We start from the raw sequence: 16,445 nt of genomic DNA, 5'->3' as shown, positions 1-16,445 counted from the left end.
CTCCGGCTCACTCAGCATCTCGGCCACGGAATGCGCGAGCGCGCGCGCACAAACCCCAGCGAACCCCTTTGAAATAACGGCGCAAGCCACAAGCGCACGGGGCACGAATGGTTCTCTGCCGCTGGCCTCGGTCGCGCGGGGAGGACGGGGCCGCGATGGAGCTGTGCGCCGCGGTCCATGCCGTGAGTTCTGTGCAACTCCAGTGCCGTCGATAACGGAGAGCCCTGCGCGCCTTGAATTTTTCGCTTCAGCTGGAAAGTGGAACAATCTGGCCTAAATCTTGACTGAAAGCTTTCGTGACTGCAGGAATTCATCTTCTCTGGGCCATTCGGTAAAGTCACGTAGATATGTTTTAAAGAAAATAACAACACAAGCGTTCTTCCGGTGACGAACGCTTGTGTTGCGATCGAAACGTCGTAGTTTTTTTGTTATTTTCTTTGAACCTATCTACGTGACTTTACCGAAAGACCCAAAGAACATGAATCTGGCCTAGTTCACACGAACCCAGGCGCGACAAGTGAATTGACAACCTTTAGAGTTTTGGGAAATTAGGACCCAAGAAACAATATTTTGTCTGAAAAGCTGCTTGTTGCTGACTTGCACAGTCTTGCTTATCCCAAAGCGTGTGATTAAATGCACACCCCCAAGTTACTTGCTCAACACAATCTAAACTTCAATTACTGTTCATTGCACTGCGACAAACGCTCAAAGAGCCTCGTAATTACTCACGGTTCTGACAGTGCATGCCCTCCCATCCCTCGGGGCAGTGACAGCTGTTGGGGCCGATGCACTCTCCACCGTTCTTACACTTCTGCAGGCACACAGCTGCAAAGGAGGCAGAGGGCAGCAACCACAGCGAGAGGGCTTCCACCTCATCAGAGCCAAGAAGGGTCCAGCAACAGCGCCCGCATTATGAAGCACGCACAACCTGGCAATGTGCGCGTCAGAGGGGACCTTTTTTGTCAAACCCTCCGGAGATGAAGTAATGAGATCGGCTCGTGTGCAGACTCTAGGTGTGTCGCTACATTTCAGAGCCGTGAGAGATCGCCGACAGCTTTGGGAGGCCTTCATACGGTGGTGGATTAATCCTGGCAGATGATTGATGCCTAGGCGTGCAAAGATTCAGCCTCCGAGTCGTTCAAAAAATTGTCACAATTCTAGATTCGATTCCTCCTCGTCTTGTTTTTGTTATCTCCTTTGGGTCCTTTCTAATTTTCGTTTTCTCTCATTGGTACAGTTTTGTCCACTCCATCAGCCTGAATGTAACAGCATAATGTTTACTTACATAAAATCTACATAATCGATTCCCACACCTACCACTGTATGGATGTTTAGTGACTGACTCGAAGAAACTACAGTAGGATGCACTATATTCATTACAGCCCTCAGAGGTACGAGAGGCAACTACATTAGGGTCAGGACAGCTCACAGGCTGCCTGACCAGCAACAGCGACGAGGTGAAGACGGTGACGAGGACTCCGGCACCACGACGGTTCCACTCCCAACCACCAGCCCCCAACCTTCGCTCGGGGGGTCCCCATTTTATCCACCGCGCGTGGCCCCCATCCGCCTTCGGCCACGCCCCCCTGCTAGAACTCACGAGAAGGTTCCCAGACTTTACCACACGTCTCCTCTATCCCCCTTGTCTCGCGTTCCAACTGTCCCCCATGCCTCACGTCCCCCTTTCCCGGCTCATGACCTCCTGTTGGCAGACAGGGCTACTGTACCTGCGGATCCCCCTCTGTGCCAGCAACCAGCCGCTCTGTGCCATCGTGACGCATTCCCTGTCACTGCACATGTATCCTGAGCACAAAGACCCATTTTAATTGATGTTCTGCACTTAGCGCTTACAATAAGCCTACTTGCATAGGTAAATTATTATAACATCTCAAGGTTTTCCATGAAAAAAGTTTTGAGTGGGTGGCAGAGAATTGGAGTTTTGCTCTGGCTGATATGACGACTCCTGCCCATAATTAGCAGTGGTACAGACCACTGCTGGAACCCGGAGATCACCGTGTGTGTGTGTGGAACTCAACTCAACCTGCTCAGGCAGCAAGGTGTCATTTAGATTATAGCAGGAAAGCAGGTACAGTTGCTGGCTTTTATATACAACTGTTAATTGTTATGCATGTACATTGAACTTCTTTCGCACAGTACGTAGCCAATTGTGCTAATCAGAGGCGTGGGGGAAGGACAACAAACTAAACAGAAAAGCCAGTTGGAAATAAATAAGCTTTCAATCGACATTTAAAGGTTGCGTAGCTCCAGTGGTTTCCTAATATCAGAAGAAAGAGCATTCCAGACGGCCGCAGAGGCGCATCTGAAAGCGCACGATGAAAGTGACCATCTTTGTTTGATGGCTATACAAACAATCCTCTTGGACATTGGGTTTTATTTGGGTGTTCCGGTATGGTCCTACGTGTAAAGCGGCCATTGTGGAAACGGGTGATTCTCGCAATGTATAACCTTCACGAGGGGGTCTTTAAAACCGCACGAGAGTTTCATGAGTGAAGATATTGAATGCGAGTGTCATAGCGTTATGTGCCACGGCTTTTTCAACAGAGAACATTGTGATTGAGGAGGGTGGCTGGTTTATGAGCGCCGAGCGCTGTTCAGAAAAGCACTCCGCATTTTGGAAGACGTTTACATTTTTTAACAGCTGCCAGTTTTGAAATACCCGTTCATTACGGTTATTCTTCGCGCGGTTTATACAAAATTCACGCGAAAATGGAATGGCTCCCTTTTTCCAGGGGCAGGATTCTGTTTCCACAAACAAGGAATGGCAAAAATAAAGCTGTGCGCAACCGCTCTGCCTCACAGCACGTGCCTTTCGTCGACGGCGCTTGGCTTCTAGCAGATGCTGATTTGTTTCTTTTTAATTCAAGAATCCTGCCCACCGCTGTGGTTGCAGTATTCTTCATCTCCCCAGGTCAAACTCCTCGACCATTCACCTTTGCCCAGCCCCAGGCATTCTCTCCGAAATCAGCCATCGCACCTCAAGTACCGCCCGCTCGCTGCCGAGCGATTTGACGAGACTTACGGCGATTGCAGCGTTTTCCTTTAAACCCGGACGGGCAGGAGCAGACATTGGGTCCCACGCACTTCCCACTGTTCATGCACGTGGGCTCGCACACGCCTGCGCAGCCGGACACAGCACAGGGGACCCGCGGCGAAATCTTACATCGACGCCCGGTGCCCCGCTCCCAGTTATGCGCTCACGGCGTTGCCGCCTGGGCATTCCTGAAAGCAATCCAGAAGTATAAATTTAACGCGCGCTCAAATTAACGGGTCGATAAATATATTTCCTGAGCTCGCAAAAACGCGAGCGTTGTTTTGGTTTAGTGTTTTTTTCCCTCCGCGCGTGATGCGGACGACGAAGCCAACGGCTCGCGGCTTCGTGCCAGCGCTGTCCCCACACCGCGCGGTGCGGACACGCCAACCATTCGCTGTGCCCAAATAAAATTCCATCCGCGGACTTACGATTCCAGCGGTAGTCATCTCAGCCAACTGTTGTATATTTGAACAGCTGTGTAAGTACACGGGGGGAGGGGAGGAGGCGGTGTTGGGCAAGGGGCGAGCTGGCTAGTTGCGCCCGCTGAACGTCTCCCCCCAACCGTGCCCGTCACGATGCTGTTTTTATTGTTATTTGTGCACGTGCAGCCGTACAGAAAATCCCCTTAAAATTAAAGGCATTTTGAACATTTTCACGGCAGAATCGTTCAGCTTTCATGAGCGATGATCGTGATGACGACGCCGACGATGATCATGATGACGACGCCGACGATGATCGTGATGACGACGCCATCTCACTCTTTTGACAGCGACGGCCCGTGTATCCCTCGCTGCAGGAGCAGATGTTGTTGCGCATGCAGTGGCCGCCGTTCTTGCAGGGAGGGCTGCAGATGGCTGGAAGTGTGGTGCGGGGGTGGGGGTGGGGGGGACAGGTGAATTTGAACGTTTAGCTCGAACACTCGGACAGCGCGACAGGCCCCCAGATATGTCGTCAGCCGGCGCGAGGGTCCGAGACTCACCGTTGTGACACTGGGCTCCGAAGAAGCCGTGCGGGCAGAGGCACACGCCAGGGCGCACGCAGGCTCCCCCGTTGAGGCACACGGGGCTGCACACGGCTGTCGCACATTAGAAGACGGTTCAAACGGCGACACGCTGGAATGGGTCGTAAAAGCGACGCTGGCAAGTCGCTATATATTTCCTCGGGATGAATCCCAATCGCGAGCAGGTTCGGCGGCTTCACACCAAAAAAAATGGAACGCCTTGACCCAGTACGAGCCCGAGATTAACCCGGTAGAACATTACCCCCGGTCACAAAGTGCGACTCTTTGATTTCAGTAAAACAAAATATAACGTTGGTAGCAGCGGCAGCAATATTCATAGTGCAGAGCCCCTGTGTGTTGGCGGCTGGTGATGTGCGTTGTGCAAAGCCAGAGCTGAGCGCTCTCTCACCGCTCCCGCAGGTCGGTCCGTCCCAGCCCGGGGAGCAGCGGCACACGTCCGGGCTGACGCACTCCCCTCCGTTCTCGCAGTGCCTGTTGCACACCACTGCACGCGCACGCACGCGCACACGCGCGCGCACACACACACACGCACCCACGTGGTGCGCGACTCACGGCTCGGCATGCGTGCGTGCAACGTCTCGCGGCGAGCGCTTAGCGATCGCTCCTCAAGAGTGGCTCCGTGCAAACTGTGCTGTGCGTTTAGGACACGGTCATGGCTGCCAGATTTCTTTATGTTTTGGTAAACAGCGGCCAAGCCTCTGGGCAGAAGGGCTCAACGGTGCCTCATTTGCTAAAACCGGAGCCCGTAAAAGAGCGGAAATGTTCGAGAATAAATGTTCTCAATAGCATTAGCACAGCAGCTTAAACACGAAGCCAAATGTATAGGAAACAACCCAACATGGTAATAGCGAGGGCCGCCTGTCTGCCGCGAGACGGCCTCTCGCACAAAGCAGAGCGGCACTTCGCGCGGGGCGCACAGCGATGTTGGCTCAGTGGCTACAGGGAAAAGCAGCTGGGACTTACTGGTCTCGCATCTGGGGCCCAGGTATCCGTACGGACAAGAGCACAGGTTCCTGGCGATGCAGGCGCCCGCGTTCTGACAGGTCGGTGTGCACTCCACTGCGTGAAAATCAAGCCAAGTGGCAGCACGGGCGGAGGGGAAAAGCGCATCACACGCCGGGCACACAACGCGTTCCGTCGCGCGGTCATCAGAGCGGCGTGAAGCGGCGAGCGTCGTGCTAAGCTTCACCTTCCTCGCAGATCGGCCCCTTGTAGCCCAGCGGGCACTCGCACACGTCCGGCCTCACGCACTTGCCCTGGTTCTTGCAGTCTGGCCTGCATACGGCTGAAGGGGACGCCACGTGCTCAGGGCCACGGGAACAGGTCAAAGCCCCGTTGACGCCAAGCCGGCGGGTAACCGCTGTCGTTCTAACGCAACTCAAAAGACTCGGCCGACGAAACGCTTGAGAGTGACTGCGACGCGATGAGAAGTTTTCCCACCGATGAGGCAGTTGTAGCCTGTGTAGCCGGGCTTGCATCGGCACGTGTTGGGGGCGGAGCACTCCATGTTCTTGCCACAGGCGTAGCGGCAGAGCGCTGTGGCGACAGCACAAACGCGATCGTAAAGGTTACGGGAATTTCGCCGAGGACGACGATCGAGGTCAAACGCAAAGCCGGGCGGAACGTTCGGATTGCCGGGTCTGCTCCTCGCCGTAAACGAGATCGACTCTCCGGCGTGGCGTGAGCGCGGCGCGGGTCCAGGGGCGGCACTTGCCTCGGCACGACTCGCCGTCGCCGTAGTAGCCGTGAGGGCAGCGGCCGCACTTGTATCCGGCGCCGCTGGCCGGGGAGTCGCAGAGGACGCCCTTGAAGCACGGCGAGTCGGCGCACGACAGCCCGGTCTTGCCGAGGCGCGGGGCCACCTCGTTATGCCGATTCGTCAAGCCCGGAGGAGGTGGCGGCGGCGCCAGCGCTTCGGATGCCGCGGGTGACGGACCCCTCTCGTGGTCGGCGACGGATGGCGCTCCGGTCAGGGACCCGGCGGTTTTGGGCACGGCGCCCAGCTGAGCGTGTTTTGACTGCCCGTGCGTGCCGAGGTCGCCCGTGTGCGCCGAGCCACGGGGAAGCGTCCCGGAGGGCGGCCTCTGTTGCACCGCAAGCGACGGCTTTTGGGCTCCGGGCAGTGAGTGCTGGGCGACAGCGGCCCGCACGGGGGGCAGCCGTGTCTCGTGAGGACCTTGAGTCAGGCGGGGGGTGGGGGGGGGACAAACGGGGACATTTAATGTCTCAAATGACCGTGAACACAGCACCGACGGTCACGGCTCAGGCATGACATTTACACAAGCGAACCATCAAGAATCCAGGTGGGCAGGAAGGGCACGAGTCTGGGTGCTGCTCCCCACAGCGCATGGATTCTCAGGAATGGGACATTTACAAGCCACCAGCCGCTTGCTGCACTGCTTATAAAAGTTCGCGGTGTTTCCTGTGCATATGGAACCTGCGCAGGGCTCGCATTCCCAGACCCCCAGCCGAGAGATTTACAGTATTCATGCTAAGAATAGGTGTCTCATTATGTTCATTTTATGCCGTTAAACAGGAAATGGAATAACATTCAATTATAAAAGGTGCAATTAACCAGACTCTTTTGCCAAAGGGCAACCACTGCTTTAATTGTAAGCACACCCATTTATTTTAGAAAATGCTCGCCACGGTGATACAATTTCGGAAAATGAAATCACCTCCACAAATTAAAGGTGTAAACTATGAATGTAGTAAAGTCATGTAGGAGCACGTGTTTACGACGTGCATTATGCAGTCCATAACACATGCTACAATTCATGGTTGCGATTCAATCCAGGGATCAATATACAATATGGTGAATATAGTGGCCTCCAGCAGTTAGAGCGGTTAGAGGGGCCATGTGGTCAAGGTTAACGCATATATATTATTAAAATAGACATTGAGTCTTACGCACGGGATTCGATGCATACGCCGTGAGCTTAAGAATGATAATGACGAATCGGTGCAATCCTACTTCCAGCACCGCAGAATCGAATAGCTTTGGGCCACTATTTTGACAAACCACATGAAAAAAATAACTAAATAAAATGCGTACGTCGAGCACGGATGGGGAGAGAACTGAAACAAGGGGAGGACTCGTCAACGTGTGAACAATTTGAGTAGACGATGAAAATTAAACCTGGCCTCCATGCAAACTTGTAAAGCCCCTGATGAGTCTATCGGCAGCCCCATGGCATTGTGTCAGAGTATTGGTGGGTGCCTGTGAGATGGATCTCCAGAGAGCCCCTGGTAAGATAAAAAATATATATCTATATTTTAGTCGTATTTGTATATTTTTTGAGCGATTTGTTTAACTTTCCTGTACTTTGCACTCATATCGTGTTCTTTTGTATTGTTTGTTGTTGTAACGTTCTGACCCGCCCCTCTTGGACACCTCATCGGATTCCTCCAGTCGAAATAAATCCTATGAGAGCTTAACTTGGCCCACTCTTCCACGTCGGTGAGACGTCTTGGAGGAGACGTGAAGTTTCCACTCTTTACAGCGCGACCTGCCGATCGACTGACCCATTCTATAACGCTGGGCGGACGGAGGCGGGCGTCGAGATTTAAGGAACGCGGACCGTTGGTTTCAACTGCTGCGTCGGGAAATCTAACACGGCGGCCTCTGGCTACGTCCCCCGTCGCTTGTTGCATTGTGAGCGCGTTGCGTGTTCAGAGTCCGTGCGGGCGGGCAGCACCACGAGCCTGACGCTCACCTCGGCCAGGCAGCTTGGTGCAGGTGCGGCCGTTTCCATAAAGCCCTGGTGGACAGCGGCCACACGCGGTGCCGGCGGCAGGCGGCCTGCGCTCGTGGCACGGAACACCGGGGAAGCAGGGGTTACCGGCGCAGCCTGCCACGCGCTCTTGGGAAACACAAAGAGTAACGCAAGGTCACGGCCGTCAAACAACGGTCATCTTGTCCACACACGGGCACAGCGCTGCGCGTGCGTGCTCGCGCTAAGAACCGCTCGCGCTAAAACCGGGGTCCGGCAACCAGAGTAACAAGAGGAGGCATTTTTTCCCAAAATCGGTAAAAACGTAATATTTCACAAGCCGCGATGCGTGTGATTAATGCGATAACGGTGGTCCTTAAATCAATAACGCGACTAAGCAGTCCATGAAAAGCCGCGTGCGACCCCGGAGCCGCAGGTTTGCCGACCCCCCCCCCCCTGCTCTAAAAGCACACGGAGAACAGGATCCTGTGCTCCCGGCCGTGTTTTCCCTGCGCCACGCCCACGTTGGCTAGGGGTGTAAAGATGCGCGACGATTTCATGAATCGACATCAAATCTCAACCTGGAGGTCGCCGGATTCAAGCTCCTGCCACGGAATTTGAAACAACGCTGCAAGTTTCTTAAATCCCCCCTGCGTCGCGTGTGGTAGGGCAAGGTGTGGGCACACCCAACTCGACATGTGACCAGCTAGGAATAGTAGGCCAAATACCCTCCAGAGGGGCTTTCTAGAGGCCCTTCTGCCGGCAATGGCGCGAGCAAAGCAACTGCAAGGCTGCGCCTCTTAAACAATGGTATGCATCGTGTCGCCTCTGCTAGAATCAATGGTATTAGATTCCCACATGTTGCGCTGTGAAGCGTTCATGTGTATTGGAACCGTGGCTCCAAAAATCTGTGCCAATCGATGAAATCGCCACGGCGGGCCAGTGAATCAATTTTACTTCCCTCGCGTTCCCGGACCACGTTGGCCTGGCTGAGTGCGCTGAACCGCTGAGAAGAACATACTGAGACTTTAACCATGAGCAGAGTTAGACTTGACATGGCCAAACAAATTCACACAAGCGGCCTAAGGATTGCCAGGTTTGCCGAAATATGAACAATAACAAAGTGGGGATGGAAAAGTCACGATGTGTGCCGTGAGCGAAAAAATGCCGGTTTCCTGTCGAACGTTGGAACTTTCCAGTTAATTTAAATCCCGTGCGGCATTCCAGCAACCAATCCCAAAGGGTTGGTTTCATTTTTTATTTCTCGAGGTATATTGTAACTAAACCATAAGTGGAATATCGTGCGGAAATTTAACAAAAAACATAAATTACAAGCACAAATAACAAAAACTCAAAACACAAGTCAATAATACTGCTCACGTTTACAACGATATATTGACCCTTCTTCATGGTGGGAGTGTTTACTGCACCTCCAACCATCACCACTGCTATGAATAAGAGCCATTGCCCAGTACGTCGCCTGTGATATTATTATATGTGCCAAACATATTTGGTGACGTTGATCGACGTCTTGAGGGTTTGACAGGAAAGCCTCACTCACAAATTAATCCTTCAGTACCATTCCTACTAAAGATGTTCATCCAATTCCTTACCAAGTAAATATATATATTTTTGTTCGTAGGAACATTACTTTGACGATCAAACTTCTTAGAGCCACATTGGCCATCAGTTGCTCTTTAGTCATTCTAACTCCGCCGCATTCACGACGACACTTGCCAGGGCGCACGGGCTCGGGTGCCGCACGGTGCTGGGCCGCCACGCGTGACGCTTCCCCCTCCCCCGCTCCCTCCCCGCTGGTCCCTCGCTCTGCCAGAGTAGGCCAGTGGGGGGCCGCGGCCGTCCCGACGTCCACGGGCCGGGAGGAGCGCCGGGCCGCCTCCTCGGGGCCTTCCCTGTGGCCGCCAGTGCCCGGTCCGGGGGGCCCTCCCAGCCCCGCCGCTTGGGTGGGGCGAGTGGACGGGGCTCTCGAGGTGGTGGAGATGATGGTGGTGCCGGCGGTGATGGCTGGGCAAAGACAAAGCATCGCCCGTATGGCCTTCGCAGACTGTTGGGGCAAGTGCTGTATAGCGAGCACCTATGAAGGCCGGCACGGCACGTGAGGAAGGTGGGTGGCCAGCACCACGCCCGGCCGCCTTTGTCTCCCCAGTGGCGATGTTTACACACCGCACTAGATCCTCATATGTATGTATGTATGCATGTTGAACTTCTTTCGCACCGTCCGTAGCCAACCGTGCTAATCGGAGGTTTCGGATGAAGGGTAACAAACGAACAGCTCTAAAGAAATGTGTCATCAAAGTCGGTGATTTAAAAGCGCATAGCTCCAGTGGCTTCATAATATCGGAAGGAAGAGCATTACAGACGGCCACAGAAGCGTTTCTGAAAGCGCGCAATGCGGTGACCGGCTTTGTTCGATGGCCAGCCAAAAACCCACTGCTGCTGGGAGCGTGCGAGCGTGCGAGCGCTGTGTGCGGAGGCCTCACGCGAGCAGGCGCGCCCGTCCCCCCGGTGGCCCGCTGGACAGGGCCCACAGCGGAAGGAGCCCATGCTGTTGGCGCACGGCACCGCGGCAAAGCACGGCCGTCCCCGGCACTCGTCCACGTCGTGGGCGCACGCCGGGCCTGTGGCGTCAACCATCGCGGCAAAAAAATGACAAAAGTACGACGGCGGTTTGCGTTGGTGGGGAGTTGTGCGGTGGCCTTTCGTGGGGGTGCCGTCAGTGAAGGCCGCTGCGAGTTTCTAGCGTCTCCGAAATCACCGTCGTCGTAATCACCGTGGTTGTCAGACAACCACCATCGGTGGCACTCGGGCACGTCCCTGAGTGCAGTCAGAGGTTATGCGATTTCCGTACGAGCATATGGCCTGATGAATTGGATAGAATAGGCCCTTAAAGGTTAAATGTCAACCAAGTAAACAGACTCATGGCACGCTTACTTGACAAGCTCATCAGCGCCAAATAAAAACATGAAAATCATTGGAATTTGAAAAGCCAATTATGATGGTAATGTATAATATCACCCAAATATCACAAGGAGTATTTAAAAACAGGATTAAAATCTGTAGCAAAAACACAATAGACAATGAAGATCACAACGGGGTCCCGTGGCTCTCGTTTAGGAGGGCGGTAAGGTCCCAATCGGGTTTTCTGATTGCAGGTGATACAATAATAATTGATTAACTAGAGCACTTGGAAAGCACTTGGAAAGCACGTGATGCTGCTGGGCTGTCACAAGACCTGCCCTCCCGGGAGGGTTTCTCAGTTGGACTTCATGGCCACAATGTAGGGTAAAGTGATGGTTTTGAAAGGCTCCTCAAGAGGGTCCTTCTTCGTGGTTGCAGTGATAGCTTTGCGGATTGTGTAGTCAGAGTAACCATTAGCCTTAAGAGTGTGGTGTACGTGCTTGAGTTCACTGGCTATGTGTTCCTGGTCGGATATGCATTGGGCTCTATGGTGCAGAGTCTTGATGAGGGAATTCTTCTGGGATGGATGGTGGTGGGAATCCGGTTTCAAGTAAGCATCCGTATGGGTAGCTTTCCTGTAGACAGAGTGGCTCATTGAACCATCAGGTCTCTTTTTTATTAGGACATCCAAAAAAGGTAGCCTGCCATCTTTTTCGACTTCCATGGTAAATCTTTGTATTGTATTGCTTGTTGGTGTAACGTTCTTACCCGCTTAGACTGGACATGTGTGAAAACGAGCTTTATAGTTAATCAGATTTTTTTTATTGTTATATAGATTTTATTCTTTTATTGTTTCCCTTCAACGTGACTTTACCGAAAGAGCTAAGAATACAGATTCCTCCAGTATAAAAAAATATTCTGATTCTGATTCCGAATGCATTTTTATTCCTTTACAATGGTGCAGTGTCACCAGATAATTGACTTCAGCATTACAGCGTATACCCAGAAGCCAGGTGAGGAAGCCTTCACAGACTGCCTGCAGGTGTGACACCGCTGCTGTGACTCGGCTGCAAGGTGAGATGGTCACGACTATGGCCTGTGAGTCATTGTAAAGGACGGGCACACTGCAGATGAAACATCACCGGCACGAATTGCACTCGGGCTAGAATGGAAAATTCTGTCCTATAACATGCATATCGTAGAAATGCACGTTGCACTTATATTGTGTAATTGATCACATTATGAAGTGAATACATATAATCGATCAATACAAAATGAAAAGAGGCAGTCCACAAGATGACGGCACCGCGGCGAGCGCCGCCCCACCTGTGAGCCCGGCCGGGCACAAGCACGAGAAGTTCCGGACGCCGGCCACGCACGTGCCGGGCCCGCACGGCGCCGCGGCGCATCCGTCCACGAGGCCGGCGCAGCGGGGGCCCGTGTAGCCGGCGCCGCACACGCACAGGTACTCGCCGCTCCCCGGGGGGCGGCCCACGTTGGTGACGCACGTCCCACCGTTCACGCACTCGCACGGCCTCACCGTCACCTGCGACGCGGCGGCGAGGAGGCCGGAGAGAGTCACGGCCGCGAGCCGGCGCGATCGCCACTTCGCAAGGGATCACGAGCCTTTTGAGTTTCATACATGTGTATATATATCGTTTTATATATGATTAAAACTACATATATAATTTATATATATAGTTTTAGATATATATAAAACGTTTGCACAGTGCTGTAAGGCAATTAACCACTTTCCCCTCACACGCATGGGTTTTCCTCGTGTGATGTGGTTTGCTGCCGAAAAACATTTCAGCAATATTCACAAGCAGGGCTCTTGTGAAGCAAGACTTCTGAGATTCAATGAGGCTTTCCCGTGTTAACGACTCCTGTATTAACTGCTGACATTTTAGTAAAAAAATTAATGGCAACAAGTTATAAAAAGTGATTCAATATGAAAAGTGACAATTTAAATCACATTACTGGCGACCTGCACACCTGAAATCATGAAAATGAAAGCTCTGAATTTATGTTTAGTTGAAAAAAAAATGTAATTAAATGAAACTAATTCCGTTCCTGAAGACACTTGCAGTATGTGGAGCTAAAACGACAGACATCGTGCCAAACAACGCACTGCTACAAACCCAAAACCACGTCGGGAGAGCCGGACAGCGCACAACCGCGAAATCCTGCACAGGGGTATCAGCCCGTTATGGATTTCAGGCTGCAACGATACAAGCAGGGGTCAAATCTGCGAGCGTAGAGTGGCACCTGCACTACGACGCGGCTCTCGGCCGCGCACTCGTCGGCCACCGTCAGCCGGAACTCCTCGGAGCGGCCGAGGCCCGGGCCGGGCAGGGCCGGGACGTCCCACATGAGGAGGCCGCCCGGCGTTAGCGAGGCCCCCGGAGGGCCCAGCTCCAGCGTGAAGAGCACGGCCGAGCCCTCGGGGTCGCCGGCCTGCAGCTGGAAGATGAAGCCCTCTCCGGCGAACGTGTGCAGCGGCTCGAGGCCCGTCTGCAGCTCCGGGGCCTGGTTGTCTGGGCGGCAGAGCGTGGCCGGCGTGGTGAGATGTGGCGGCAGTCAACGAGTAATGGCCGCCGCCACCTCCACCACTGTGCAGTGAGTGGGGGTCATTCTCAATTCATAAACCCCGAGTGAGATGAAAAGATTTATAGACAATAGAGACGTGAGATGAGGAGCGGACTGTGGACAAAAGATGCAGGAGATGTAACAAGATGTGTGTATGTGGAATTTTTTTCGCATCGTGAGTAGCCAACCATGCTAATGGGATGGGAGAAAAGAGAAAGAGAAGACACAGCTGCAGCGCAATGACCGATAAGAACCGCAGACAACTATAGATGAGAGAGATTCATTCGATTGTTCGATTCACTTTGTCTATTAGGATCTGAATTCGTGTTGATATTTGGTGCGTCCCTATATTTTTTATGAATCAAAGGCCTCTCGAGCCTCTTGGGGGTCCTAATGATTTGCTTGGTTTGCTTGTGTCTAGCGGCACCCCTGGTTGTGAGCACTTGATTCCCTTCCGCAGACAAGGGCCCGAGCTCAAATCCCCGTCGGTGGTTGACTCATCTCCCTGGGATCAACAAAATTAGTTTGACGTTGTGGGGAGTGATGAGCGGTTGATGCATGGGGACTGACCCCTGCCTTAGGAATATGGATTTTCAACCGCTGACTTGAGGACCGCACATTACCCAAACTGGTCATTTAAAAAAGGTGACAGATAAACTTACACATTGTGCATAATATAGTAACCCATCGATCATGTGCACTGTAACGCCACAGTCCACGCTGATGAAATTCAGTGTACGGACTTCTGCACTTGAAATGCTTCTTACTCTCATTCAGGGACCAGGTGAACTTGGACACATCGGGCCTGCACAGCAGGCACGGGCTTGTGGGATTGATGTGTCCCTCTCCATAGCACAGCCCGTCGATGTTGCAGGTATTTTCCTGCGGAAGTGAAATTCCAAAAACAGAAAACAAAATTCGTGACACGGCCTCCCCATACATGCATCTGAAGCAGCCGTTCACAGTTTGTGGAGCGTGTTGGACGTATGTGATTTTTTATTTTTATTTCGCGCCGTACGCAGCCATCTATGCTAATCGGAGTTGCGAAAATGTACACACCGGTGAATTCAATTTGTCAATTGAAATTTTTTCTCACCTTGAGTTTGCAGAGTCCATTGGGCCTCGAGTCACACACCTGGCAGACTCCATCGTACAGAGTCAGGGTCTTAATGTCGCTCAGCTCGAGCCCGTCATTGGTCACCTGCAGAGCAACCGCGGCATTCCGGAGTGAAGAGGGCACCGCGACAGCGGTCACGGGAACTCTGCCACTCGCGTCGTCCACCGTCACTCGAGAGCAGAAGATCCACCCGCTTCATCTACACCCTCAAGATGCAGGTCAAGATCTCCACTCATCTGGTGAGTGTCATCATCACCACCGTACTCTCTAGCACCTTCAAAACAATAATAACAGTGCCCTTTATTTAAGGCTCAGTGCCCTTTATTTAAGGAGGGTTCTACGCCGGCTTTGTGTGACCAGTTACCTAGCGAGTACTCTACTCTGCGTGCTGAGCAAAACAAGAGGTCCTGACTAACGCTCAAAATCAGCACGATGGTAACTGACAACAAACCTACCACACAACCCAAAAACAGCCGCATCATAACAGAAGAGATGGCGGCAAAAGGTAATGAGAGATATAGACGGAGGAGAGGATAGAGATACAGATGAGTCAGATTTATAAACAAAGACCGAGTTAGATGAGGGAAGGGATCTAGATAACAGAGGGATGAGGGACCGAGAGAGGAGGACTTCTTCACAATTCTGGCTATCGCCTGATGAAGCTGGTTGCAATCGCCAGCGAAACGTCATTCTGGTAATTGTCAACGTTGTGGGTTTGTTCGGACTTTTAATTCGTGCCAATATGCGCATTTGTTCATGAATTCGGGGTCTCCCTCAGCGTTGAGTTTGCTCGCGCAAAGCGGCTAGTACCGTACCTGTATCTGGAAGCGGGCGAAGGGCTCCTCGTCCAGCACCGCACCCAGCTGCTCGCCCGCGGGGATGGCGGCCGGGGGCAGGGGGCATTCGACGGCGCGGCCGCTCAGCCACTCGGCGTCGACGAGCCGTGGCTCGTCGGGCACCCACTCCCCACCCATGTTCTGCGCACACAAAGACAAACATTGCTCCTCCAACCCCCGTGTAGCCTGCGACGGACTGCTGGGGCAAGCGCCATTAGCGAGTAGGACCTACGAAGGCCGGCACGGCACACGAGCGGGTGGGTGGCCAGCACCACGCCCGGCCGCATTTGGCTCCCCAGTGGCGATGATTTTACACATCGCACTAGGTACTCATTTGCGGCTGAGTCGACCTGGGGGGAGGCCCAGGACCGGTTTAGATAATATAATCGTCACTGGTGTTGGTGAGCCGTGAGCGGGAATCAAACTCGGGTGGCCGGGTTCGTAGTGTGGTGCACTAACTACGACACTAACGCTCGCCACTCTGCACACACAAACACAGACAAGCAGCATCCACACAGCCCCGCTAGGGCCACGACCGCTCCCCTAAGTGTTTAAAATAAGGTCGTAGCTGCTTCAGCGCCATTTATAAATTCATTTTTTTATCTAAATCTCTCGGCGGAGAGCTTTTCAAGAAAGGCTTTTTCTAGGGAGTCCGCATCATGTGAGTCCGCTATGTCCGGAGCCCTGCGAGGCCATCCTCTGGTCACGGTGTGCAGCTTTTCGTTTAAGTCAAAGATCAAGTGTCTCCCCACTCCAAGGAACAGTTGGATTGTGCTGTGGTTTATATCCGCAATTCCCACGGAAAGAGCCAATCTTTTCTGAGGACAGCCACTGCTCACTTCTAGCAGTGGTGTTCATTGCTTCCACGGGTTGCGTATCAGAAGTTATACTATTCCACATAAGACATCATAGTAATTCACAGTTCACGGTCAATCCACCGCCGTGTCGGTCACGTGACTCAGGTTGGGGGACACGAATTTGGTTCAGATATCATTCACCCACTGAAGTTAGCCATCGCTCGGAATCACTGTCTTTTTTTCGTTCAACGTTATCACACGATACAAGTGAACCTGCAGAGGGCAGTGTCACACATGGGGTAATGCTGCCAGGAGGCGGCAGCCTCTTGCTTTGTGTAAAATACGAGACACGCCAACGCGCGGGCATGTCACCTGTCATTATCAGAACGATTGGTGGCCTC

At 52.9% G+C, this 16,445-nt stretch overlaps 1 protein-coding gene across 1 annotated transcript in view; it reads right to left on the bottom strand.

The window, feature by feature from the left end:
* LOC116944363 (von Willebrand factor D and EGF domain-containing protein-like) overlaps nucleotides 1-16,445 on the bottom strand; it is a 40,162-nt gene that overhangs the window by 1,495 nt on the left and 22,222 nt on the right. The window contains exons 14-30 of the mRNA XM_076068529.1: nucleotides 15,227-15,388; nucleotides 14,391-14,495; nucleotides 14,062-14,176; nucleotides 12,974-13,242; nucleotides 12,032-12,251; nucleotides 10,288-10,425; nucleotides 9,524-9,811; nucleotides 7,790-7,963; nucleotides 5,788-6,249; nucleotides 5,514-5,609; nucleotides 5,263-5,358; nucleotides 5,037-5,132; nucleotides 4,462-4,557; nucleotides 4,032-4,127; nucleotides 3,811-3,906; nucleotides 3,041-3,136; nucleotides 730-825 (exon numbers count right to left, since the gene is read on the bottom strand). Of these exons, the coding sequence (XP_075924644.1) occupies nucleotides 730-825; nucleotides 3,041-3,136; nucleotides 3,811-3,906; nucleotides 4,032-4,127; nucleotides 4,462-4,557; nucleotides 5,037-5,132; nucleotides 5,263-5,358; nucleotides 5,514-5,609; nucleotides 5,788-6,249; nucleotides 7,790-7,963; nucleotides 9,524-9,811; nucleotides 10,288-10,425; nucleotides 12,032-12,251; nucleotides 12,974-13,242; nucleotides 14,062-14,176; nucleotides 14,391-14,495; nucleotides 15,227-15,388 (2,701 nt within the window). The remainder of the gene's footprint in view (nucleotides 1-729; nucleotides 826-3,040; nucleotides 3,137-3,810; nucleotides 3,907-4,031; nucleotides 4,128-4,461; nucleotides 4,558-5,036; nucleotides 5,133-5,262; nucleotides 5,359-5,513; nucleotides 5,610-5,787; nucleotides 6,250-7,789; nucleotides 7,964-9,523; nucleotides 9,812-10,287; nucleotides 10,426-12,031; nucleotides 12,252-12,973; nucleotides 13,243-14,061; nucleotides 14,177-14,390; nucleotides 14,496-15,226; nucleotides 15,389-16,445) is intronic.

This window comes from Petromyzon marinus, chromosome 2 (assembly GCF_048934315.1).
Source record: "Petromyzon marinus isolate PM22_M1 ecotype Great Lakes invasive population chromosome 2, UKy_Petmar_22M1.pri1.0, whole genome shotgun sequence".
NCBI lineage: Eukaryota > Metazoa > Chordata > Hyperoartia > Petromyzontiformes > Petromyzontidae > Petromyzon > Petromyzon marinus.
Note: the sequence above shows the minus strand (reverse complement) of the source record. Positions and strands in the feature narration are given on the sequence as shown.